Here is a 23,348-nt window from a genome sequence, read left to right as displayed (position 1 = left end):
AACCATGTTCGGTAGTGTAAGAAGGTCTCAAATTCTTTACTTGAGTAAAAGTACTAATATTACTCTGTGAAAATACTACAAGTGAAACTCCTGCGTTCAAAACCTTACTGAAGTAAAAGTATTATCAGCAAACTGTACTTAAAGTATGAAAACTAAAATCTTTGTGCAGTTACATGGTTCCTGTCAGTATTTTACTATTATATGTGATGTTTTTGGATAAATATTAGTGCTGCATTGACGGAGATGATAAATCATCATAATTTGTGTTTGTAGTGCTGCTGTCCTGTGAGAACCATGTCTCTAAAGAACTGAAGAAGAAGTTTTCATGGTGTCAGAAAAACAGCCTGTTTTCAGCTTCATGATGGTGCATTTTCCAGCAGATTCAAAAGGATTTGTAAAACGTTTGTTTAGGAGATTTTTTCAGAAATTATAGCTGAGAATATTCCACTGGATCTTATGTGTATGTCATCAGTATTATGATAAAAATGTTAAATACAAAGCAGTTGCAAATCAACACATTTTGAGATACATAGTTTTCACTGGACAGAGTATGTAATCTGAAAAGTAACTAGTAACTAAAGCTGTTGCAGTGGAGTAGAGCATACATTATTTGCCTCTGAGATGTAAAGGAGTAGAAATATAATGTTGCATGAACATACTCAAGTAAAGTAGGGTAGACTGGGGACTGCAACAATTCTTATTCCTCCAGAAAGATAGGTATGCCTATGTTCTGTGCATAATCAAACACAACTGTTGTATTGTGTACTAAATAAATACACAATACTATAATATTATTGTAAAACAATTCATATTTTCAGAATACTATGCTTGCCGAGAAAAAAAAACAAAACAAAAGTAAAGCAAATTTTAATGTATTTTTAATACGTTGCAACTGTCCCTATGGTTAAGGGTTAGTTGCAACATCTAACTTCTTCTTTAATGGTATGGAAAATTAGAAGACCGATGTAAGTTTAATATATGAAGATTTGGTTAGTCTAGTCCAGGGGTCAGCGACCTTTACTATCGAAAAAGACAATTCTGGCTGAAAAAGAAAACAAAAAATCTGTCTGAGGCTGCAACTGCTAAATTCTTTATTTTCCTCATAGACATAAATTTAGAGGAAAACTGCTAAACTGTAGACGTCAACTGTGACACACGTTTTAGTTGATGAAATATTGATCTTTTTTTCATTTAGGCTTCACAATTTGCTGAATGCAAGTATCACTTTATTAACACTTTAATAATGATATTTTTCGGCCATAAGGGAGCCACTGGGCTCTGAGTAACTGTAAGAAATTCAAAAGTGTCGCAGCTGCCCCCAGTCTCCCCTACTTTAAATTGTACTCAAGTACAGTACTCGAGTTACATTCTATTACTAGCCATAGCAAGCACATTTTGATACTTATACATACTTAATAGTCTTGTAGCGTATCTGTCGGCCCCTTAAAACTTATTTACCCTTTCTCTGCTGTCTGTCTGTCTGTCTGGAACCAGAGGCTACTCTGTAACGTAACTGACCGCCCCGCCTCCGTGCACTTGCGCCTCCCATTCAACGCTGCTCCGCTTCGCCGTGTGTTCTTCTGTGTTGATGCCGTCCATCCTCATCTCTCTCTGCTGAAGACAATTCACACCAACTTTTTGAAAAAGTGCTCCAAACATGGCTTACACGACCGCCGGTGGGACTAAGAAGAAGGTCTGCTACTACTATGACGGTACGGGACCTCCTGAGTGTCTGAGTGAGGAGCACAGGCAGGCTAACGTTAGCCGCTAGCTAGCTGCTTTGGTTAGCTGGTGCTGCGGGTGAATGAACGGCGTTAACACAAGCTAACGTTAGCTAACCAGCTGCTTGAATGGCCTCCACGGCACTAACTAGTGCCACCCTGCTTGTTGGTAACTGGTTGAAAAGCACGTAGTCAATCTTACATGCACCTTACACATTATGTAGAGCGAATGAGATTGTAAAAAACAACGTAAAATTAGGATGAATTAATGTTGAAGATGTTTTAATTAGCATGACGTGATTGTGCTTAATCCTAATACTCATTATCATCATTGTGTCAGCCGTGGCTAGGCTTTGTGCACTGTGCTGTTCAGATGAACTTGGAAAAAAATAACATAAAAACGATGACAAACTTTGGACTCAGTGAGACAAAGTTATGTTTTTGACGCCACAAAGCGAAATGTGGAACTATTTCACGCTCAGTGTGCCGCTCAGGCCTAATTGGTGCGGATGGTTCCTGAGTGTTTCCGGTTCTGTGGGTCCAGATGAGCACGGTCGTACAGTCGTGACCCCCCCCACACTGTGTACCCCTGTCCTCCCCCAGACGAATTACTTATTTTTAAACTCAGCATTTCAGGTCAATGAGGACATAATTAGTCAAAGTAACTGCTGAGCTGGCTTTCCTATTCATTTACAATGGAGCAGTGCCAAAAGGTGTCACTTGATGGAAGAGCTTACTGTTTTTAGCTGTTGGATAGAGTTGTTAATGTACACTAATATTGACCAAACTGTCACTGTGACCACACAGACCATATTATATGATGGATTTCTCATGTTGAATCTGTCTAACTACGTGCTGGTTCTTATGGTGAAGCAAGTGCACCAAAAACTGGAGTACAAAGCTATTATTTTCACTTATAAACCAAACAGAATACAACAGTTCTCAAATACCAATATGCCAAAGCAGGATTGCATAACAATAGAAATTGTCATCATGATACATGTGTCTGTATTAGCGCTACAGTGATCAATTAAATTAATTGGAACCTATTTTTGTAATTGATTTATTGTTTTGAGTCAAGAAAAAAGTCAAAATTCTCTATCGCCTTCTTAAATGTGAATATTTTCAGTCTTCTTTACTCCTTTCTGACAGCAAAATGAATATCTTTGGGTTGTGGACAAAACAAGACATTTGATGACCTCATCGTGGACTTTGGGATATACCTAACAGCATTTTTTAAAATCTTTTTCTGACATTTTATAGGCAAACAACTATTCATTGATTAATTGAGAAAATAATCATTAGTTGCAATCCTGTTCTGTTTATGTGTTTGTATGTGTGTGTTCATGAATTACTATAAGAGAAATGGTAATAGTGTTAGAGTAACAACATTTTAAGAAATAATAGCAGTGTGGAGGCATGTATAATCCAATACAGTCAAATGAGAATATATAAGAGACTGAGGGTAAGAAGTAATGATCATTAAGAACATAAACAATAGTTGTATTATGTGATAGCAACAATGATGAATAGTCATGGTGGCAAAGCAGCCGCTATAATAATAATTAGCAATGGTTTTATTGACAGTAGTAGTCACATGAAGCTACCAATAATAGGCCTATAAAAAGAGAAAGGCGTGGGGATAAAGGCTCAATAATGTTAATTGCTGAGCTTTTAAAAAAAAAGGAAATTATGTTGGTGATGAGCCCTTAAAGAATTTATTTCATCAGTAGAACCAATGGACTTGTGGCTGAGAGCCACAGACAGAGTAGGGAAGTCAGGAAGTAGTGAGAAGAAAAAATCAGTAGTGCTGCACTGGGTCAAAGAAGAAGAGTTAGAAATATAAAAATAAAAATCAGGTGCTCTTCAAGGATAGTGCCAGTAGGTGATTGACTACCCAGCTTTTACTAATCAGGGGAAGTAGTAGGCCATAGTTATCGGTTGGCAGTCCAGAAAAATCCAAGGCACTTTAATTGAATTGTCAATCAGAAAATCCTTCATTAACTCATAGATTAACCACCATGTTTCAAGTCTTCATTAAGGTACTTATAAAAGAATTTTAGATTCACAATTAGAGTGCCTCAGATGTTTCTGGACTTCCAGTCAATAACTATTAATTTCCATTAAATAGGAAGCTGGATTGTCATTGTTTTTTTTGTTTTTTTTAAGTTTTATAATACATTGCTGGTTTGGGTCTTTTCATGGGATTTGTGGCCAAAAAAAATGCATCATAGCTGCACCCTTAACCTTTTAGATCACCTCAGGACAGCAGGTGGAAACATGAAGTGTGTAGAATTATTTAGATATTTAAATCTGTGAAGTAATGTTGTCAAAACTATCAGTACTTGACAATCTCAGTTAATTATACATTCAATTAGGACAGGGAAATGATAATTTTTATTACTGATTAATCTATTTATTATTTTCTTGATTACTGGATTTTTAATCTATTTGTGACTAGGTCCATAAAATGTCAGAAAATGGTGATAATGTTGATCGGTGTTTTCCAAAGCCCAAGGTGATGTCCTCAAATGTCTTGTTATATCAAAAACACAAAGATCTTCAGTTTGCTATCATAAGAGGACTAAAGAAACCAGAAAATATTCACATTTGAGATGCTGAAATTAGAGAATTTTGACATTTTTTTTAAATTAAAAAATGAGTCAAAACAATTAATAGATTATCAAAATAGTTGGTGATGAATTTAACAATTGATTAATCGTTGCAGGCCTGCATTCAATAGTATTAGTACAAGAAGTATTAGTACAGAAGCCAGGTAAAATTATCTAAGCGCTCAAAACTTCAGTTTAATCTTTATTGTGGGTTTGCAGCAAAACCAGACAATGTTCAGTAACTTTTTCTGGACCAAATAAAAATGATCCTGTTTTGTGTTACCTTTTTTGCTGTGGTATCAAAGAGGTATTGAGTATCTTTTTATATATATATATATATATGTATTGAAGTTTAAAATTCTGGTAACATGACATTCAGGGCTCAACAATAAGGATTATCCGCTTGACTTGGTCAAGTAAAAAGCTACGTTGGGCAAGTGTTAAAAAAGAATGAAACAATTAAACTGCTTTGGACTATTGTAATCCATTGGGCTGCGACTATGATTACCATGATTATTTTCGTGGTCGATTTACCAGTCGATTATTTTCTCAATAAATTGATTATTAATTGTTTGTTTTAAAATGTCAGAAAATGGTGAAAAATATCTCCTTGTTTCCTCAAACCAAAGATGACTTCCTCAGATCTTAGATTAATCCTGGTAGCTCTAGTAATCGATCAATTGTTAAAGTAATTTTTCATACATAATGGAAGAAAATGCTCTTTCCAGACTCTCAAATATCCAACTGTTCTGTATTTACTTCAATATTAAACTAACAAAATGAGACATTTGAAGACACATGGACATCCTCACTATTTTCTAACATTTAACAGTTCACTTAGGTCTTTGTTTTTATTCAATAACTGCTAATAACACCATTTGTATGTGAGCAAGTAAAAATTGACTTCAGGCAAGTACATTTCTGCTCAGTCAGACAAGTGAAAAAAACATTAACATTGAACCCTGGACATGTGGACCATGTGACAAATCTTAAAATTGTGTTGGTTTGGATTCATATAGAGATCTGTTTACATTTAATATTGTTCCACTTGCTTCTATGGCAAAGTATTTGTCATGAATGACCCAATTAAAGGCAATGGAAGTAAACAGTAACAATGGGGCTCATCAGCATCTGGATATATATTCATACACTATCAGGGATTTTGGTCACTGTAAAATGTGATTTGTTTCTTTGACTTCTCGTACCATTATTACCATTATTCAAAAATAATCATATTAGATTTTTGTCTGTATGACTGAGCTCTCCTTATTAGACGGACCATGACACATACACACTGTTTGCTTGTGCATGTGGTCTTTAACTGGTCATGTTTCCTTTTGCAGGTGACATAGGAAATTATTACTATGGACAAGGTCATCCTATGAAGCCACATCGTATCCGAATGACTCACAACCTGCTTCTGAACTATGGACTGTACAGGAAAATGGAGATCTATGTATGTTTCTAACCACTAAATGATATCATAACATCCTTTACTGTCTGCTACACTGTTGGAACAGAATGTGACATGTTAATAAAACATGGATGTAGCTGTAGTCATCTTGTTTTCTCCCATAGTTTTCATCCAGCTGCTTTGTTTTGTTGTTTTGTGTTTCAGAGACCACACAAAGCCACAGCAGAGGAGATGACAAAATATCACAGTGACGACTACATCAAGTTCCTCCGCTCCATTCGGCCAGACAACATGTCCGAGTTCAGCAAGCAGATGCAGCGCTGTGAGTATTCTGCAGGCTCCTCATACAGGGTTTTCACTAAAGCTGCAAGTAACCATTATTTTCATCATCTGGTCACTTGATTATTTCTTCACTGATGAATTGAACTTGAATTAATTGAATTTTATTGTCATTAAGACAATGTGCAGGCACATATGTTACTGAAAATGTATGTGTTTGTGTGACAAACCCTAAATGTATTCCATTTACAATGAAAGATAAAAAGAGAAAAGTATCATCCTCACATTGGAGAAGCTATGAGTAGTGAATTTTTGGTATTTTGTCTTGATAAATGATTTAAGTAATTATTGGATTATCAAAATCACTTTGCTTGTTTGCTTTGTGGTAACTAGCAGAGGCTGAAAAAGTACACGACTCTATTACTTGAGTCAAAGTATAGATTCTGGTCACATATATAATATGTAAAAGTGAAAGTTGTTCGGTCAAATATTTACTCAAGATAAAGCACTGGAGTACTTGTTATTAAAAATACTCATGTATTCAAAAGTACATTTTCTTTTTAATGGCTCCAGGGCCTGTTTAATACTAGGTACTCGTCCCTGCAATACTTACGTTACGTTATTAGACAAGATTAAAACATGTTTCTGAAAGGACTTGAGTAACCTTAACTTGTCACATTGCTATCTAGGGCGGCAACTAACAGTTAATTTTCATTGTTGATTATTTTCTCGATTCATGGATTTGTTGTTTTGTCCATAAAATTGTCAGAAAATGATGAAAAATGTTTCCGAAAGTCCATGATGACGTCCTCAAATGTCTTTTTTTGTCACAACTCAAAAATATTCAGTTTATTGAGAGGAGTAAAAAAAACTTTAAAAAAAATACCCAATCCAATTTATCGATTATGAAAACAGCTGCCAATTAATTTATTAACTGATTAATAATTGATTATTTAATTAATTGTTGCAGCTCTATCGCTATCTAACTATTAGTAAAGTTATGTGTCAGCAGTGGATTTACACAGGACCTGGGATCAACATGACAGCATGTAGGGAAAATCCATAAAAAGTCATTTAACCAGTCATATCATGAGAGTGCAGGTACTACGAGCACAGACAACTTGGTTTGTGTTCATCTGGAATTTCCATACCACAACATACTTTCTCAGGTTAGACGTGGAATTTTTGTAGGCAGCGATCAAGTTTATGCACGGTAAACATTTAAAACGATATGAATCTTTATTTAAACAAAACTCTCAAACGTGGACTTCAGATGTGCCCATGAGTGCTCAGGTGAGCCATCATTGTCACCAAGTTCAAATTGAACTGCTCAAAAAATGCAGCAAGCACTTGACTGACTGTGCAGGAGTAGTTTACTGTGATTGTTTGTAATGTGACAGAATATCACTATTGAGAAAAGAAAAGAAAATTCATCCACTGACTTCAAAGCTTAGTGGAGTGAAAATTACAACATTTGTCTTTCCAGCCTAGTGGAGTAAAAGTCATAAGTTTCCCCAAAAAAAATCGATACTCAAAGTACAGATACAAAAAAAATTAGTCAAGTACAGTACTCAATTTAATGTACTTTGTCACAATCCACCACTAGTAATTAGTCAGACTGCCATTATGTAGTCTCAGAGGGAAAAATTATTTTACAAGTTGGGGAAAAAGATAAGTGACTCAACCAGTCATATTGTGGAGGGCATGTGTTAATGCAGACTCTTACACAGGGGAAAGGAGGCAAACAAGACTGCGGATGGTCACTAGCTGGATAGATGTTTTACCATTATGGAGTTAGATTGTGACCACAGCTCTTTCTCTCTGCTCCGCACACACTTCCTGTGAATAAATCTACCATGTCGCCAGCTGAAAAAAAAAACGGCTTAACGCATCACAAATGATGATAGCTGTGGAGGTTTTCAGTTTCAGTTTGAAAAGTCAGTGGTTTCATCATTGTTGCGTCAGCACTCAAAACAAGCTGCTGTTCTTGTTCTGTTCATGTGCTCACAGCAGTAATTGATGGATTGTTGTTTTAATCTTGCAGTCAACGTCGGAGAGGACTGTCCAGTGTTTGATGGCCTGTTTGAGTTCTGCCAACTCTCCGCTGGTGGTTCTGCTGGTAAGAGGAAAATATATCTTCAGAAAACTGATGGACTTTATCGCCTGGAAATGATCTAACTAGACTAGACGTTTTTCCAACACTAGCTGCATGGCTTAAATATTTATCAAATATTTGGCAGAGGTCTGTTCAGGATCAGCCAGTGCATGCTGGGATGAGAGGCATGGTACATCCTTGACAGGTCACCACACCATCACAGGGTGAACATGTACAGAATTGTTTTTATCAGTGCCTCTGACATTTCATCCTGTGCACAGAGAAGATGTCAAAGCCATGACCACATTAGACATAGTGACATATTTAGCAAAGACAACACAAAAGTATGGTTTATTAAACCACATTTTAATACGAGACTACTATCAATTATTGTGATATAAATGATATTCTAATAGAAAATGAATTCATCAGTTATACAGATGAGTGTAACATCACTCTAACAGGGTCATCATTTATAGTATTCACACTGTCGCTAAATCACTGTTTGTTCAGAGCAAAGTAGAGATGAGCTAAAGTAGTCTGTAGTCACCCTGTTTGTCCGTGTGTGTCTGTCCCTATCGCTAAGAGGATTTCATTACCATGCTTCTGAAAACTGAATCTTTTAGAAATGACATTCTCTGTAAACTATAATAAACATGCTGACAGAATAATTTCTGGCATTTAACATTAAAGCCTCTAAAATCTGTTTCAAATCCAATCCAGAGTATTTCTTTCTTACATTAAATATTCATGTCTAAATAAACAACAGATCAAAGTTAAAGCTTCTGCTTCATCAGGACTGTGTGGGTGCGATCTCTTCAGTTTAATTGGCAGCCTGGCAACATCAGCAAACTATCTGACAACAGTCATTGGATAGTGATTCAGATAAATCCTGACTGGTGCACGGAAGTACATTTACCAACCAACTCCTGCCAACCGAACTGATGAGAAGAGCACAGAAAGAACCGTGTCAATTAAATTAACCAAACTGTTGTAACTCTGGGAGGAAAATTAAAAAGACTTTATGGCCATCAGCCTCTTCCACTGAGTGATGCAGTCCTTCATTGCTCAGAGTAAGAGGACGATTAAGAAAAACGTTTTACAGGACCTTTAAGCATTATTGATTAGCTAGCTGTCTGCCATTACTCCTGCTATATGGAGTAGTAGTTTGACATAATATGTCCCCTTGTGAAAGGAAGCCAGCAGGCTGGGAAATTAACTTTTTAAAATGTGAACATCTAAATCTAAATGTTCAAACTCACCAGACACTCAATAGTAACTCTGGAGGTCAGCCTTCACTGAACTGCCCCCCGATTACTGTGATCAAACTTTAGTTTGGAATACTTTGTAAGCTGTGGCTATACCACAGGGTGTAATGGTTTCAAGCCAGCAGGTTTTGTAGAGTTCAGTATTGTTGCATTTAACAGTAAGAATTGCCACAAATATATCAGAACCAATTAAGAACGTTATGTTACTGTCTTTCTGAGGCTTTAGCAGGTTCAGTTTGAAATCTAACGTGAAGATACTGATATATCATGTGAAACTACATGACCTAAGGTATCTGTTAGTACCAATGCTAGCTTGTCAGTGAGGGGGCTAAATAATGCTCCAAGGTCAGGCTAAATTTTTGCCAAGGAGATACTAAAGGGGCCCCATGACGTAGGTCTGGGCAGTGTATCAAAATTATATCATTATCGTGATCTGAGACTATATATTGTGATAGATTTCAGATATCATTATATCAGGTTATGTCATAAGTGTCATCTTTTCCTGATTTTAAAGGCTGTATTATCATAAAATAGACTAATTCATTGAACTTATCAGACTGTTCTATGATTTGCCTTTACTCACTTACTCATTATATCCACATTACAGTGGATATCTTGTGAAATATAGTCATCCCTATAATATTGTTGCAATATCAAGGGATTTGGTCAAAAATCTAGTGATTTTTGCTCATTTTAATCACTTTAGCTATTTCCACCTCTTGGAGTACACAACATGGAGTCAGTCACAACCTACATGATCATTAATGACTGATATTAATATTATATTAATGACCGGCTTACTTTGATTTCTTACCTCCACATATGTTAGAAAATGGATTTTATGGGTACCCAAGAGTTTCATGCAGTTTTTGCATGCAGTATAAATGTGTTATTTCCTATTTGGAAAGTGCTGTATTTTGAATATCCCTGCATAAATTGAGTCTGGCTGAGACTCTTGTAGATTTAATGAGTGCAAATGTATTCATGTGTGAATGAAGTGCTCCCCATCCAATCACAGAAAAGTGCAGTTCTTACAGACATCTCCAAATGTCAAAAGTTTTCGATAACAAATCATAGCATGAATTTTTCTCTGGTGTTCTTCAAGGTCTTGGTATCTTAATATGGTCTTTCTGAGGGATTTTTGACCATTAAAAAAAATAAATAAATCATCCTAAGTGGTAAAAATTTTGCACCAAATGTGTAATGAATGAGATCAACCCAAAAACTACTGTAACAACTTACAAGACATAATTGAACATGGAATGGACATCATATACTTTCATCTAGAGTTGTCACAATACCAGAATTGTACAGAACAGTACAAAGCTAGAATAAAGAAATGGCTCTTGCTACCTAACTTTTGATTCCCTGACAAAAAAAAGTCCTTGGCACATAATGATAGCTTATAGGTACTTTAAATACTATGCAATATTAGTATTGTTTTTTAACACATGCTAATGAGAAATTTGATTAGGTGCTAATCAGAACATTACAGATTTATGACTAGAATAACTTGAGCTGCATCTCAAATTAATCGCCATGTTCTCAGATGATTTATACCACTTCTATATGGCGCACATTGTTGACCTTCTTCCCCCCGCAAAAATGACAAAAAAGGGGGTGGAGTGGAAGAGGTTAGATCCTGCTGGGAAATGTCTAAAGTGTAGGCTCCGTTAGATCTGTCATGTTTTATCAGTCACATATATATATTTATTCAGATTTGACTAAACCAAAAGTGTTTTGTGTCGTGCACAGCTGGATCAGTGAAGTTAAACCGGCAGCAGACTGACATCGCAGTGAACTGGGCTGGAGGACTTCACCACGCCAAGAAATCTGAGGCCTCTGGATTCTGCTACGTTAATGACATTGTGTTGGCCATCCTGGAGCTGCTCAAGTGAGTCTCACCAAGAGCTTGAGACATTTCACATAATGCCCAACTAAATGTGTGAAAACGCAGTAAACCAAAGCAAGAGTGTTCTTCATCAGAGCAGAAGTAAAGTCTCAGAGCCCTGATTTGTAGGTCTCTCTTGAAAATCCAGTGTACATATCTCAGCTCTGCCTGCCTCTTTCCCAGGTACCACCAGAGGGTGCTGTACATTGATATTGACATCCACCATGGGGATGGAGTGGAGGAGGCCTTCTACACCACAGACAGGGTCATGACTGTGTCCTTCCATAAATATGGGGAGTACTTTCCTGGGACTGGAGATCTCAGGGTGAGCATCCACCTGACAGATACTTCAATACAAAACAATACTTTTTATTTGTTAAGGTTTTTGTGTATACTTGAAAGCATAGGAGTCCTGTCCTTTCTTCTGTCACACTGATACTATAATATCTGTTTCTCTGTCTTCTCTTTCATTGTCTCCGTCTTTATTCAGGATATTGGAGCTGGAAAAGGCAAATATTACGCTGTCAACTTCCCGCTGCGTGATGGCATCGATGATGAGTCATATGAGCAAATCTTTAAGCCTGTGAGTACAACACTGGACTCCTTTTTACATGACAGTCTCTGCAAATATTTAATGTTTTCAGAATTCACAAGATCTGATTCAGTGATCCATCATAAAACACAATGTTGTCATGTTTGCTCAGAAGATAGGTGAACTTAATACCAGGAAAACTTAAACAGCTGAATGACCTTGACTGTGACTTGTGTTGCCTGTTATTCCAGTGTTAATACCTCACATTATATGAAAGTTATGAGACTCAGAGCTGCACTATCTGCACTGTCTTTATTTTGACAATGGATATAATGACTACATGTATGTGAAAGGGTCAGTTGTAGGTTACAGCTGTACTGTTGCTCTCATTTCTACAGAGCATTTTGCCATCTTTTAACATTAAGCAGCTACAGAGACAGGTTTTTCTCATGAGTTGCTGGAAACTTGAATACTGGACTTAGATTCATCAGGTGTCAGGAACATGACTCCAAATAAATGTTTGTGTTGCTCCGTCTCTGCCTGATGTCTCAGTTGTGACAGTTTTGTAACTCATTTGTCAAGACAACTTTACAAATTGGGTTTTTGGATTTTTTTGCTGTCTCCAACAGCCTCAAGAAAAATCTAGAAATCCAGCTTTAAGTTACTATATGTGTGTGACTTAATGAGAATTGAGTGACTCCAATATTTAATTACCTTGATCATTTAAAATTGAGCTCACCATAAGGCCTTGTTCAGACTGCAAGCAAATCTTTAAGACTGACTTTTTATACTCTAATTTGCAAGTGTCAGATTGGGTTTGTGTGTCCAGACATAACCAACCTATTTGGGGTTTAGGTATGGGTTGCTGTGGTAGTGACATAGGCATCAGTAACTACATTAGGGTTGAGGGGCTTGACCTAGCCAGGTGTGTGGAGTGGATGAGTGTGACTTTGTACTGTCGTCCTGCAGGTGATGGCCAAGGTGATGGAGATGTATCAGCCCAGTGCTGTGGTCCTTCAGTGCGGTGCAGACTCTCTGTCTGGAGACCGTCTCGGTTGCTTCAACCTCACCATCCGCGGTACAGACACGCAAAACATAAAGCTGAATGAGTGATGAATGGACGTCACAAACCATGCTAGAAGTGTTATATTGTGCCTCTTGGTTTTATCAGGTCATGCCAAGTGTGTGGAATACATGAAGTCCTTCAACCTCCCACTGCTCATGCTGGGTGGAGGAGGATACACCATCCGCAATGTGGCCCGCTGCTGGACCTACGAGACTGCCGTCGCTCTGGACACAGACATCCCTGATGGTATGTTCCAGATTCCATGTAAAAAACAGATCAATGAATAGCAAGGATGTGTTCTGATAAGCAATAGGTGAGTGAAAGACCAGAGCAGAACTGGATGCTGAGTCCTGAACTGTTCAACAGCTGTCAATCAAGTCTGACAGATCACTTGATTGAAATAGCTTGAGTGATCTGTGCCTCTGTAACAGAGAGGCTGCATTACAAACTGGAGGCAGGGAGGGTTTAGTGAGAGATATTAATCTGCAGTATGAAAATTATTGGATTGAGCAATGTTGGTACTTGAGCCACATGAGTCTAAATGTTAAGATATCACAGCATGAATACCTCCTGGTATGGTGAGGCAGATCCAGTCACATTCCAGTCATGACACATTTACACCTCACATAAACATGTGGACAATGTTTCCAGATACAGATCACATTTATTAAATTTTAATACCAGGTGTAAATGGGGTCTTTGTGTTAGAGGTAGACGGACTGTTAAACCACTGAGCCAGAGCCAGTTGGATTTAGTTTTGTTTTGATAAAAGAATGAAAATAAAATGCCTCCATACTGTTAGTCTAGTGTAATGCAAGTCTCCTACAGCAAAGTTGACTTGAAAGATGTCATTTCCACCATGTTTTTATTAGCCTAAATCTTTACTGAGGATCATGAAGCCATGTTCATGTGGTGTGCACACGGTCTGAACTGGGTGTGTGGTGTGACAGTGTGCTCATGCGAGTGAACAGCATGTCATGGCTTTAGGAAGCATAGACATTTATGTTTTTATTCTATTTTTTTTTTTTTTTTGAACATTTGAAAACTGGTCCCCATTGACTTCCATGGTTTGGGAGATACTGCAGCACAGTTTCCCTATGAAACTCCAGCAGTGTTTTGTGGACTAAAAAAAACTAAACCTGACGTTCATAAGGGTGAGTAGATAGTTCACCCCAAAATGAAAATTCAGTCACTATGTCTTTAATGCAGTGTTTCAATTTCTGTGCCCAAAGGATTCATTTGAAAGCACAAAGTCTATATGAGTTTTTTTCCCCCTCCATGACATCTGCACAGATTTCAGGCACAAAACTGTGTTATAATCACTGAGAAGTTCTGAAAATGATTATGAACGTTTCATGTTTCATATTCAATCAGCCATGTCCTCATTGTATTGAGAGAATGTGTAGATCTGATCCAAGATATAATTGACTCTTTTGTGTAATGAAATGAGTTCTGATTGAACAATAGGAGGCATCAAAATGAGCATCAGGTTAGAACCAAAACACTGAAACCAGAAACTGTGAAAGCTTTAAATGTCTGCAGCACCTCTCTTGATCGACCTCCCTCCCCCTGTGTTGGGGAACTGAAGGTGGAGGTGATGGGGTATCAGGGAATATTATACGACTTCACCTCTGCAAAGGGACAGCCTGATTGCTACCTTTGCGTGCAGGGAGCTGAGTCAGCAAACTGTCTGTTCCACTGAATGTGTGTAACATAAAGAGAGGGGATGTAATCACAGGCTGTCGAATGGGCCAGCAGTTCTCTTAATGGAATTTCAGGACATTAAGTGACCCCCGCTGCTCATTCTAATCCATCGTGGCCTCAGTGAGGATCAGTGCAGGTTATAAAGCCTCAGTAAATCATATTAACAGGTGTGTTATCGCTGCTTTTTCATTCCAAACGACTCATAATTTGACACTTTGTTTTATCTGCGGCATATAAATCTCCCCCAGCTGTGTTCATCTTGGCTCAGTTTGCTTACTTTTCTCAATAATGTTTCTATTGCAGAGTTGCCATACAATGACTACTTTGAGTACTTTGGGCCGGACTTCAAGCTCCACATCAGCCCGTCCAACATGACCAACCAGAACACACAGGAGTACATGGACAAGATCAAGTATGTACCCTCATTTTATAGGACTGTTTCTTAGCAAAGTATTAGGAATCATTCTGTTTTTTCTTGTTAATTATCCTCTGAGGAGCCCTGTTCTAATATTTATGGCAACCATCATGAAGGTGTCATGTGTTCATTAAAATATTTTTGGTCAGAAAATGTATTCTTGAACTTGAAATCTTTAGCTTAGGGCTGCACAGTTGATCTAATATTTAATCTGAATCATAATTTTGACTTCTCACAATTAAATGATCATAATTGTCTGAAATTTTGACATTTAAAATGTGTGCTCAGCTCATAGAAATGTTGAGATAGAGATGTTGCAGCTGCAGTCCAGAGTAGAAGAGAAATATTCAACAGGGAGCAGACAACCAAAATGAAAAAAATCAGATGTCTAAAGCAGAGGGTGAAGAGCCAGTCCCTAGAAATGGATCATCATCCATTGTTTAGAAGTTTTTTGGATTTAGGGCGAGTGATAGTAAGCAAGAACAAATCATATAGAAACAGTGTTTGCGACTGTGTGTCTGCACCACAAAGCAAAACAGCTAACTTGTTAAACCAACTGAAAAAATACATACATCCATAACATCCCTGTACAGCTGCAGCATCATATGAATGTAGCAAAACATGAAAGTGAAAGCAGCTCTGTTGATTTGATAGCGTGGAAAACATTTTGGTACAATGTATTTCTATTTTGCTCTGAGGAGATGCACTGTGAATAAGAATCAGTCTTACTTTGATTCAGGTATGTTGCACAATCATGAAATGAAAGCATTGCTCTGTTTAAGTGTGAAAGTGCAATAAAAATATTTTGTCTCTAAAATCAATGAATAATCATGATAAATAATCAGGATCTCAATATTGATCAGTGTAATCCAGACTATAATTTTAGCCATAATTGTGCAGCCTTTCTTTAGCTTGACTTTCAACTAGACATGTACAATATAATCAGTAGTGATTTTTGATATTTTTCACCAACAATATCAGATAAAACCCTATTAATTTTAATTGTCTAGTTTTAGAATGTGTTTTCGTGGCCTCATCTACTGCCAAGAAACATGACGTTTTACTGCCTAAGCTCCTCAAAAAGCCAGAAAAAAAATCTTTATAATTTCTCCCCTTTATCTATTTAACAAAGACAGAGAATATGAAGTAGTGAAGTAGATAGGAAGTATGAGCAGCTGCTGTCTTTCAAACCTGATCAACAGTTTTTCATCACACATTTCAGTTTTAAATGATGCAGACATGAGTGAAACTAAAGTTTCTACATCACCAGCGTTTCAGGCTGACTTGAATAATAGATGTAAAACTTTTCATGGTGGTTATCTGATTGTGTCGGCTTGGCTTATGTAATTGCTCAGGCAGCGGCTGTTTGAGAACCTGCGGATGCTGCCTCATGCTCCTGGAGTGCAGATGCAGGCCATCCCAGAGGACGCTGTCCCAGATGACACTGTGGACGAGGACACGGAGGATCCTGACAAACGCTTGTCCAGTAAGACCACCATTAACACGTTATCTGTTATCTTGCATACAGAGGGAATGAGTTAATATACCCGCGTTTAATTGTTGTCAAGCTCATCTGTGGCACAATAATGTGTTTGTGACAAATACTATTTATTGCTTACTCTTGAAATGGAGGGCTTTGTTGATTAATATAATGTTGTAACATTTACTTTAGCGTAGCATTATGACTGATATGTAAAGAATCTGTGTTCCCGTTGCATCACCCAGTGAGCTGTTGTCACAACTCAAAGTTTTTTCCAGGTAGAAAGAAAAGGTAGAACAACAATAAAAGTGGACACAGCCATGAATATTAGCTTTTTCTTGTTTTATAGGCTCAAAATGTCTCATCAGCATGATTCTTACATCCTGACATTTCACACTGACATTCATATACATAGTTGCTATGTGTTGACAATCCCTTTGACATGCGGACTAAATTTGTGGTATGTTATTTATGACAGGAAAATTAGTCACCAGTTCAAAGAATACATGCCTTTGTCTTTTTTCCATACAACCTGCCCTAGAGCATGCAACTAGGGGTGTCCCGATCCAATATTGATATCGGATATCGGTCCGATATCAACCAAAAAAAGAATATCGGATTTTATCGGACTGCATCTAAAATCTCCGATATAAGCGCTCCAATAAGCATTCCATTTTTCCGCTTCAGCACTTCTATCCATAGGTGACTCTGGTTGCTGACTATTGTTCTCTGTTTGAGTAACATCACTTGATCAAGCCTTTTCTAACATTCCACACTACAAAATAAGTAATAAAAGTCTGTATGATTTGTGCTGATATCGTATCGGATCGATATCGGTATCAACCAATTCTCAAGGCTGCAATATCAGTATCGTATCAGAAGTGAAAAAGTTGTATCGGGACATCCCTACATGTAACTGTATTGCCACAGAGATGCCAACTGATGGCATTTCTGATAACTAAAAATAATAATGCATGTCATGCCATGACAAGATGAGACAAATCCCAGAACTGAGGAAGCATTCCTGCTGTCTCACCCGGTGGCTGAATTTACGACAACACAACTGTCAAACAACAATTACCTCCAAGACAGACGATCAATTGAGCAGTAAATTCTGTCAGCGGTGGCAGCTGTCAGGTTTTCCTCCATGCACAAATGTTTCTGAACACTTCCTCAAGCATGGCACTATCAGTGTCTGTCTCCGTGTTTTTCACCAGTAACCCTGTCATTGATCCGAGCTCGTCATGTGATTTCAGTCCGGGCCACAGACAAGAGGATAGCCTGCGACGAAGAGTTCTCTGACTCTGAGGACGAGGGCGAAGGAGGAAGGAAAAATGTGGCCAATCACAAGAAGGGAGCTAAAAGGCCCAGAGTGGACGAAGACAAGAAGGAAGGAGAGGAGAAGAAAACTGGTGAGTGTTCTCAACACAGACACTAAGGAATTAGTCCATACTGCTGGGCTGCTCTTAATGATGTTCTTGTTTTCTGTCCTCCCACAGAGATAAAAGAGGAGGAGAAGACAAAGGACAGCAGTGCTGAGAAGACTGACTCCAAAAGGTGACAAACCTCTCTACTATTATTTGTCCAACAACTCGTCTCCACACGCATTTTTCTGTTGTATTTCTGTATTTACTTAGTTCACAGCTAAATGCATTTTTCAGAGCAGTGTGGGCCTGTTTCACACCTGACTGGCAGTACTTGCACATGTGTACTTAAGTATCACAGTTACAGTCTGCTTTATGTAGTAATGTTTTCTGTAAACCTGGTTTCCTGTGGAAGGGCGTTAGAGAAACCTAACTACTGGAACTAGATTTAAGACAGATTTCATGGATATTTGGACGTTTCTAATTTGGCCTTTTACATGTGTGTTTGTGCAAAGATGGGGAAGGTATTAACTGAAATAATTTAGATTGAATACAAAGATGCATACTTAATGTCATGATCTTTCCTTTCATCACGCTGACAAAGTCTGATTAAAACTAATGACCATCTGTAAGTCGGTAAAATGATAAAATTCAGTCACAGACAAGTAAGGTTGGTGTAGAGAAAAAATCTGGCTTGGTGCATGTAAACAGATTTCACAGTAAACAGGTTATTACAGAATATAACTGCGTCCTAACTGGATGCCGCACAAGTGAGCATCAGTGTCAAAATCTGTTTGGCTGCATTGTTTTCTATTGGAATATCCTAACTGGTCACAAGCAGCACAGCACAGAATAACATGACACGGTGCGACGTTCAGAGCTGCACTTACATTGGAAACCCTGTTTCTATTTGTTGCTGGTGTTAAGAGCGCTGAGAAATGTTTGATTCATCATGTTGACATGAGGAGTTATTATTTCAGATTTTGCAGGCGGTTTTTCGGATTGTTGCAGCCTGAAATGCTTGATTTCACAGCAGTTGTTCTAAAAAACTGTGATGTGTGATGTGGCGTTTTTTGCATTGAAATTTTGGAAGCAAGTGAAGATTGCAAAGAAAAGTTATCATTTTTTGTGTACCGTAATGTTCGGGCTATTGGGTGCACCTGAATATAAGCAGCACCAACTAAATTTAAAAAGAAAAAAAAAATTGTACATATATAGGCCACACTTGTCTATAAGCCACAGGTGTCCATGTTGTAACATGAGATATTTATACAGAAAGATTTTTTAAAATTTTTAATTAAATAAATGTTTCTTTCCGAACAGTGCCTGTAACACGGCAGTAACACGGCAGTAACATGGCTGGGTAAAAAAATAACCAACCAACCAGAAAAGTCACCATTGATTCATTGATGCCAAGTCCACGTGCAGCAGCTCTATTTCCTTCTTCGACAGCCAGATCGATTGCCTTTAACTTAAAAGCTGCATCATATGCATTTCTTCGTGTGTTTTCCATGATGAGGGTGTGTGCATGATGCGCAAAATAACTGTTCAAAACTCAGTCAAACTAGCATCTTCCCCCGTGCATTCTCTCTTTCACCTGTCTCGCTCCTGTGCTTCCTGCTAGAGCGCCCCCTGGAGGCCGTTAGCTCGTAAAAATCTATAGATTAGCCGCATCGTTTAGGCCGCAGGGTTCAAAGCGTGTGAAAAAAGTAGTGGCTTATAGTCCGGAAATTATGGTAATTCATTAAAAATTACAAGGCAAATTGTCCAGGGAAAATAACACCACAAAATACAAAAAATTTAAAAGTAAACTGAACATTGAGTTGTGTGACATTTGCAGGGGGAACTGTTATGATTGGTGGAATTTGCAGTAAGCTATGATGGTTGGTCAAATTTGCTGAAAACTTGCAGTGATTGGACAAAATTGCAATGTCATGCAGAATTCACAGAGCTTGGTTGAATTTGTGTGAATTGTTGCAATAGCAACATTGCAACTTCCTTGAGGGACTGAGTTATGTATATAAGATATCCCCTTTGAAAGGAGCAACATGCAGCCATTGCATGTGCAAAAATGAGTCCTGCAGTCCAAATAGTGAGTTGGATCCATAAACTGTAAATTAAGTAGTTTCCTCCAGTCTGCTGCTCCCCAGACATGAAAATAACAAGCAAGGACGAGTCCTCCACTGTAAGTTGATCAGCTGTTATAACTTCTGTCTGTGAATGTAAAGTTCAGCCTGTTATCCTGAAAACAAAAGCTCACTGCTCTGAAATAATGATGAGTTCAGTGACTGCCTGACACACTTTGTGCTCAAATTAACAGTCAGAAACATCTACACTGTCTACAAAATTATTAATGATCCCTTACAACTCATAAATAGATGCTAACTCATGCAGCGAAAATTAAGCATCAATCTGAATTCTGATTAACATAAAGCGGATGTACAAAACAGTTGTTCTGGTCTGGAATGGAAATTTCAAAGGAGGACACTGTGGCTGCAGCGTTGATGTGAGTTGAAGCAATTATTTCAACTTAACATGTTTCTTTGATCTCTGATGACACATCGTGGTCATTTTAGGATTTATTAAAATGTTTGTAAATATGTTACAGACAACTGCGACTACAAAAACTTGAATAAAGTAGCAGCTGGCTGGAGGGAAATCACCAGAGAGCTGTGAGACATTTCTAGTAAAAAAAAAAATAAAATAAAATATCACAATCCTGTAAATGTACAGAAGGTTGGTGTTTTGACAGTGGTGTGTTTATTGTTCCAGCAGGCAAATCCAGACACATTTGTTAGTTGACTGTCTCATAAACGTCTGAAAGAACAGATTCACTTCTATTTTAAACAATCCAGCTGTCTACACAGGCTGCTTATCTACACACTATATGAGTGTAAACATTAGCTGGAGCATATCTTTACACTTCAAGTCTGATTTCTTCTGTTTTAAATGTATTTTTATAGCTTTGGTCCTTCTGATGCAATTGTATATTAGTATCAGATCATTTTAAACACACAGTATTGAAAAAGTATCAGTACCTTGACAGTCTTGATTACTACAGTTGTGTATTGGGTTGAGTGCTGCCAAAATACGGGTGACCTACACTTAATGTTGTGCCTGAACACATCCTGTGTAGACACACATGAGGGACTGAAGCGGCTGCTTCTCTGTTAACTTGCTGACTAGAGTTTAGCTGTGTTCTGCTGCTCAATACATTGCTATTGGAAAGACACCATCTGAGTGCAGCCAATCAAAGTCCAATACAGGACTCCTACATTTCTTGTTCATGAAGTTACTAAGAACAGATGGAGTCCAGTTTCCAGTCAGTCAATCACTGCTCATTACTTCCTGAGCTTTTTGTGAGCATCAGACAACTTGAAGGGCAGAATGACTTTCTGTCACTCGCTTGAATACGCTTTGATAGCCTTTGCATTTCAAATGTTTGATTTGTACAATTTAAATTCCATCTGTTTCCATGTAACTCACTGCATCTTTTTCTCTTAAACCTTCAAACTAATCTCCAACTGAGATCAGCTTTTATTTTTATTTTACAGTGTGAAGACTGAGCAGACCAGCAGTGCCTGAATTGTTGTTCTCCTCGACACACAAACACCAGTCGACGGTGCTGTCCTTCCTCAAGGATCCAACTCTTCACTGAATCCCAGCCAGAAGCATTATATTTATTATGACTCTCCATTTTCTACTTGTAAATCTCTTGTGAATTGTCTCTCTTTGCGTAGTGTACCAGTGGATTTCTTGAATCCACCACTTGAATTTTGCCATATTATGTCCTTTGATACCCTTTGAACCGTTTTATTCCAATGTGCTTGATCTTCTGAAGGAAACCTGGACTTTCTTGTTTTTAGGAAACTGTGGGTAAACCTGTAGATGAACTTATAATGATTTCATGTTTTAAATTTTAATATTTTGCATTTGTCAATAAAACTTTTTATACTATTCCCTTGTCTCATATATTCTTGAATTTTGAAGGACCAGTGTGTAGGATTTAGTGGTATCTAGCAATGAACACCTTGCCTTACCTTCCCCTTCCAAGCATATAGGAGGCCATACGTTGGCTGTGAAACTCAAAAGTCCATGTCTAAAGCCAGTTTCTGTCTTGTTTGTCCATTCTGGGCTACTGCAGAAACATGTAACATGGTGACTTTTCAGGTGATCATACACTAATGAAAACACACTTAGGAATATTAGATTCTCTTTCTGCCATATTGTGACAACAGAACCCTGTAATTCTTACATGCCGTCCCTTTAACACTTATTTGTAGACCCCATTTATCAGCATTATTTTTGAGAAGGAAAATGGAAAATCTAAAAAAAGGTATATAAAAATACATGTGCATTATACTACAACTCTAATAGACTGTTTACGTGGCAGCCGTATTGAACCATAATAGTTGGGCAAACAGGTGTTAATCAGTGATACTAATTTATGTCCTGCTCCTGTAGAAGCCCACTTCCTCCAGTATAAGAACTCCTGTGGTAAGTCATAATTATAAGATAAACAACTGAAATTGTGAGCTAAAATGGTCAAAATTATGAGATAAAAAGTTAAAGAAAAGTTAAAAAAAAATCTTAATTATGAGAAAAAGTCTTGAGAAAAACTAAAAGGGAAATAAAAAGTGTAAATTATAAGATACAACATTGATATAGCCATAGTTATCACTATTATTATTATTATTATTATTATTAAAAATTAGGTAAAAATCCATTTAAATTTTAAAATCTTGTTCTAAAAACTCACATCCTTCCAGGTGCTCCGGCTCTCTAAATTTTAAATGTTTTCACTTATTATTGAGGTTTTATTTGTTCTTAAAATATTATTGTGGGTTTTTAAAAAAATAATAATTCATTTATTTATTTTACTTCTCCCTGCAACGTAAGTTTCTCTGGTGGTTTTTGTGTCAAGGAGGTTTTATTTTATTGTTTTACCCGGCTACATTGTAAATGAAGTAAATAAAGATAAAAATATTCTATATATTATTCTATATATTATTCTATATATTATTATTATTATTATTATTATTATTATTATTATTATTATTATTATTATTATTAGACATTTTTCGTAAAATTATGACTTTTCGTGGGATTTTTTTTTTTTCTTTTATTGGCAGAAAGGGGCCTCCATCTGTTCCATTTAGTGTAGCAGAGCCTTTCCAGTGAGCCAGCATGGACAACAGCAGCACCCTGACTCTGTTTGACCTGAATGGAACAGAACCTTTAATTAATATCATTGGTAACACCTGTGTTTACACTACGGTTTCATGTCAAAATGGCTGCCGGGGAAAATGTTTATTTCGCTCCGTGAGTCAGTACATTACTTTCATAGATAACTCTATATTATGAGTATTTATGATTCCGAAATGTACCACTGGCTCTTTTTTCATGTCTATGTAATGAAACTAGATGTAATGACACTTTCCCGCCACATGAGGGCGTTCTAACACAGGACATAGCATCTGAAGCTAGTTACAGGTGAAGTGATGACT

At 37.4% G+C, this 23,348-nt stretch overlaps 1 protein-coding gene across 1 annotated transcript; it reads left to right on the top strand.

Moving 5' to 3' along the window:
• The first annotated feature begins 1,532 nt into the window (after positions 1–1,532).
• Positions 1,533–21,798, top strand: LOC146313872 (histone deacetylase 2). The gene is made up of 14 exons (XM_084736999.1): positions 1,533–1,712; positions 5,677–5,789; positions 5,952–6,069; positions 8,071–8,145; positions 11,145–11,283; positions 11,464–11,605; positions 11,771–11,863; positions 12,782–12,890; positions 12,984–13,124; positions 14,886–14,994; positions 16,353–16,483; positions 17,734–17,889; positions 17,977–18,034; positions 21,396–21,798. Exons 1-14 carry the CDS (start codon positions 1,658–1,660, stop codon positions 21,424–21,426), a joined length of 1,470 nt encoding a protein of 489 aa, XP_084593125.1. The 5' UTR covers positions 1,533–1,657; the 3' UTR covers positions 21,427–21,798.
• Positions 21,799–23,348: the final 1,550 nt, after the last annotated feature.

This window comes from Lutjanus erythropterus, chromosome 15 (assembly GCF_056507025.1).
Source record: "Lutjanus erythropterus isolate fLutEry1 chromosome 15, fLutEry1.hap2, whole genome shotgun sequence".
NCBI classification, from domain to species: Eukaryota; Metazoa; Chordata; class Actinopteri; order Lutjaniformes; family Lutjanidae; genus Lutjanus; species Lutjanus erythropterus.
The sequence above is the reverse complement of the archived record's forward strand: the minus strand, read 5'-3'. Positions and strand labels throughout refer to the sequence as shown.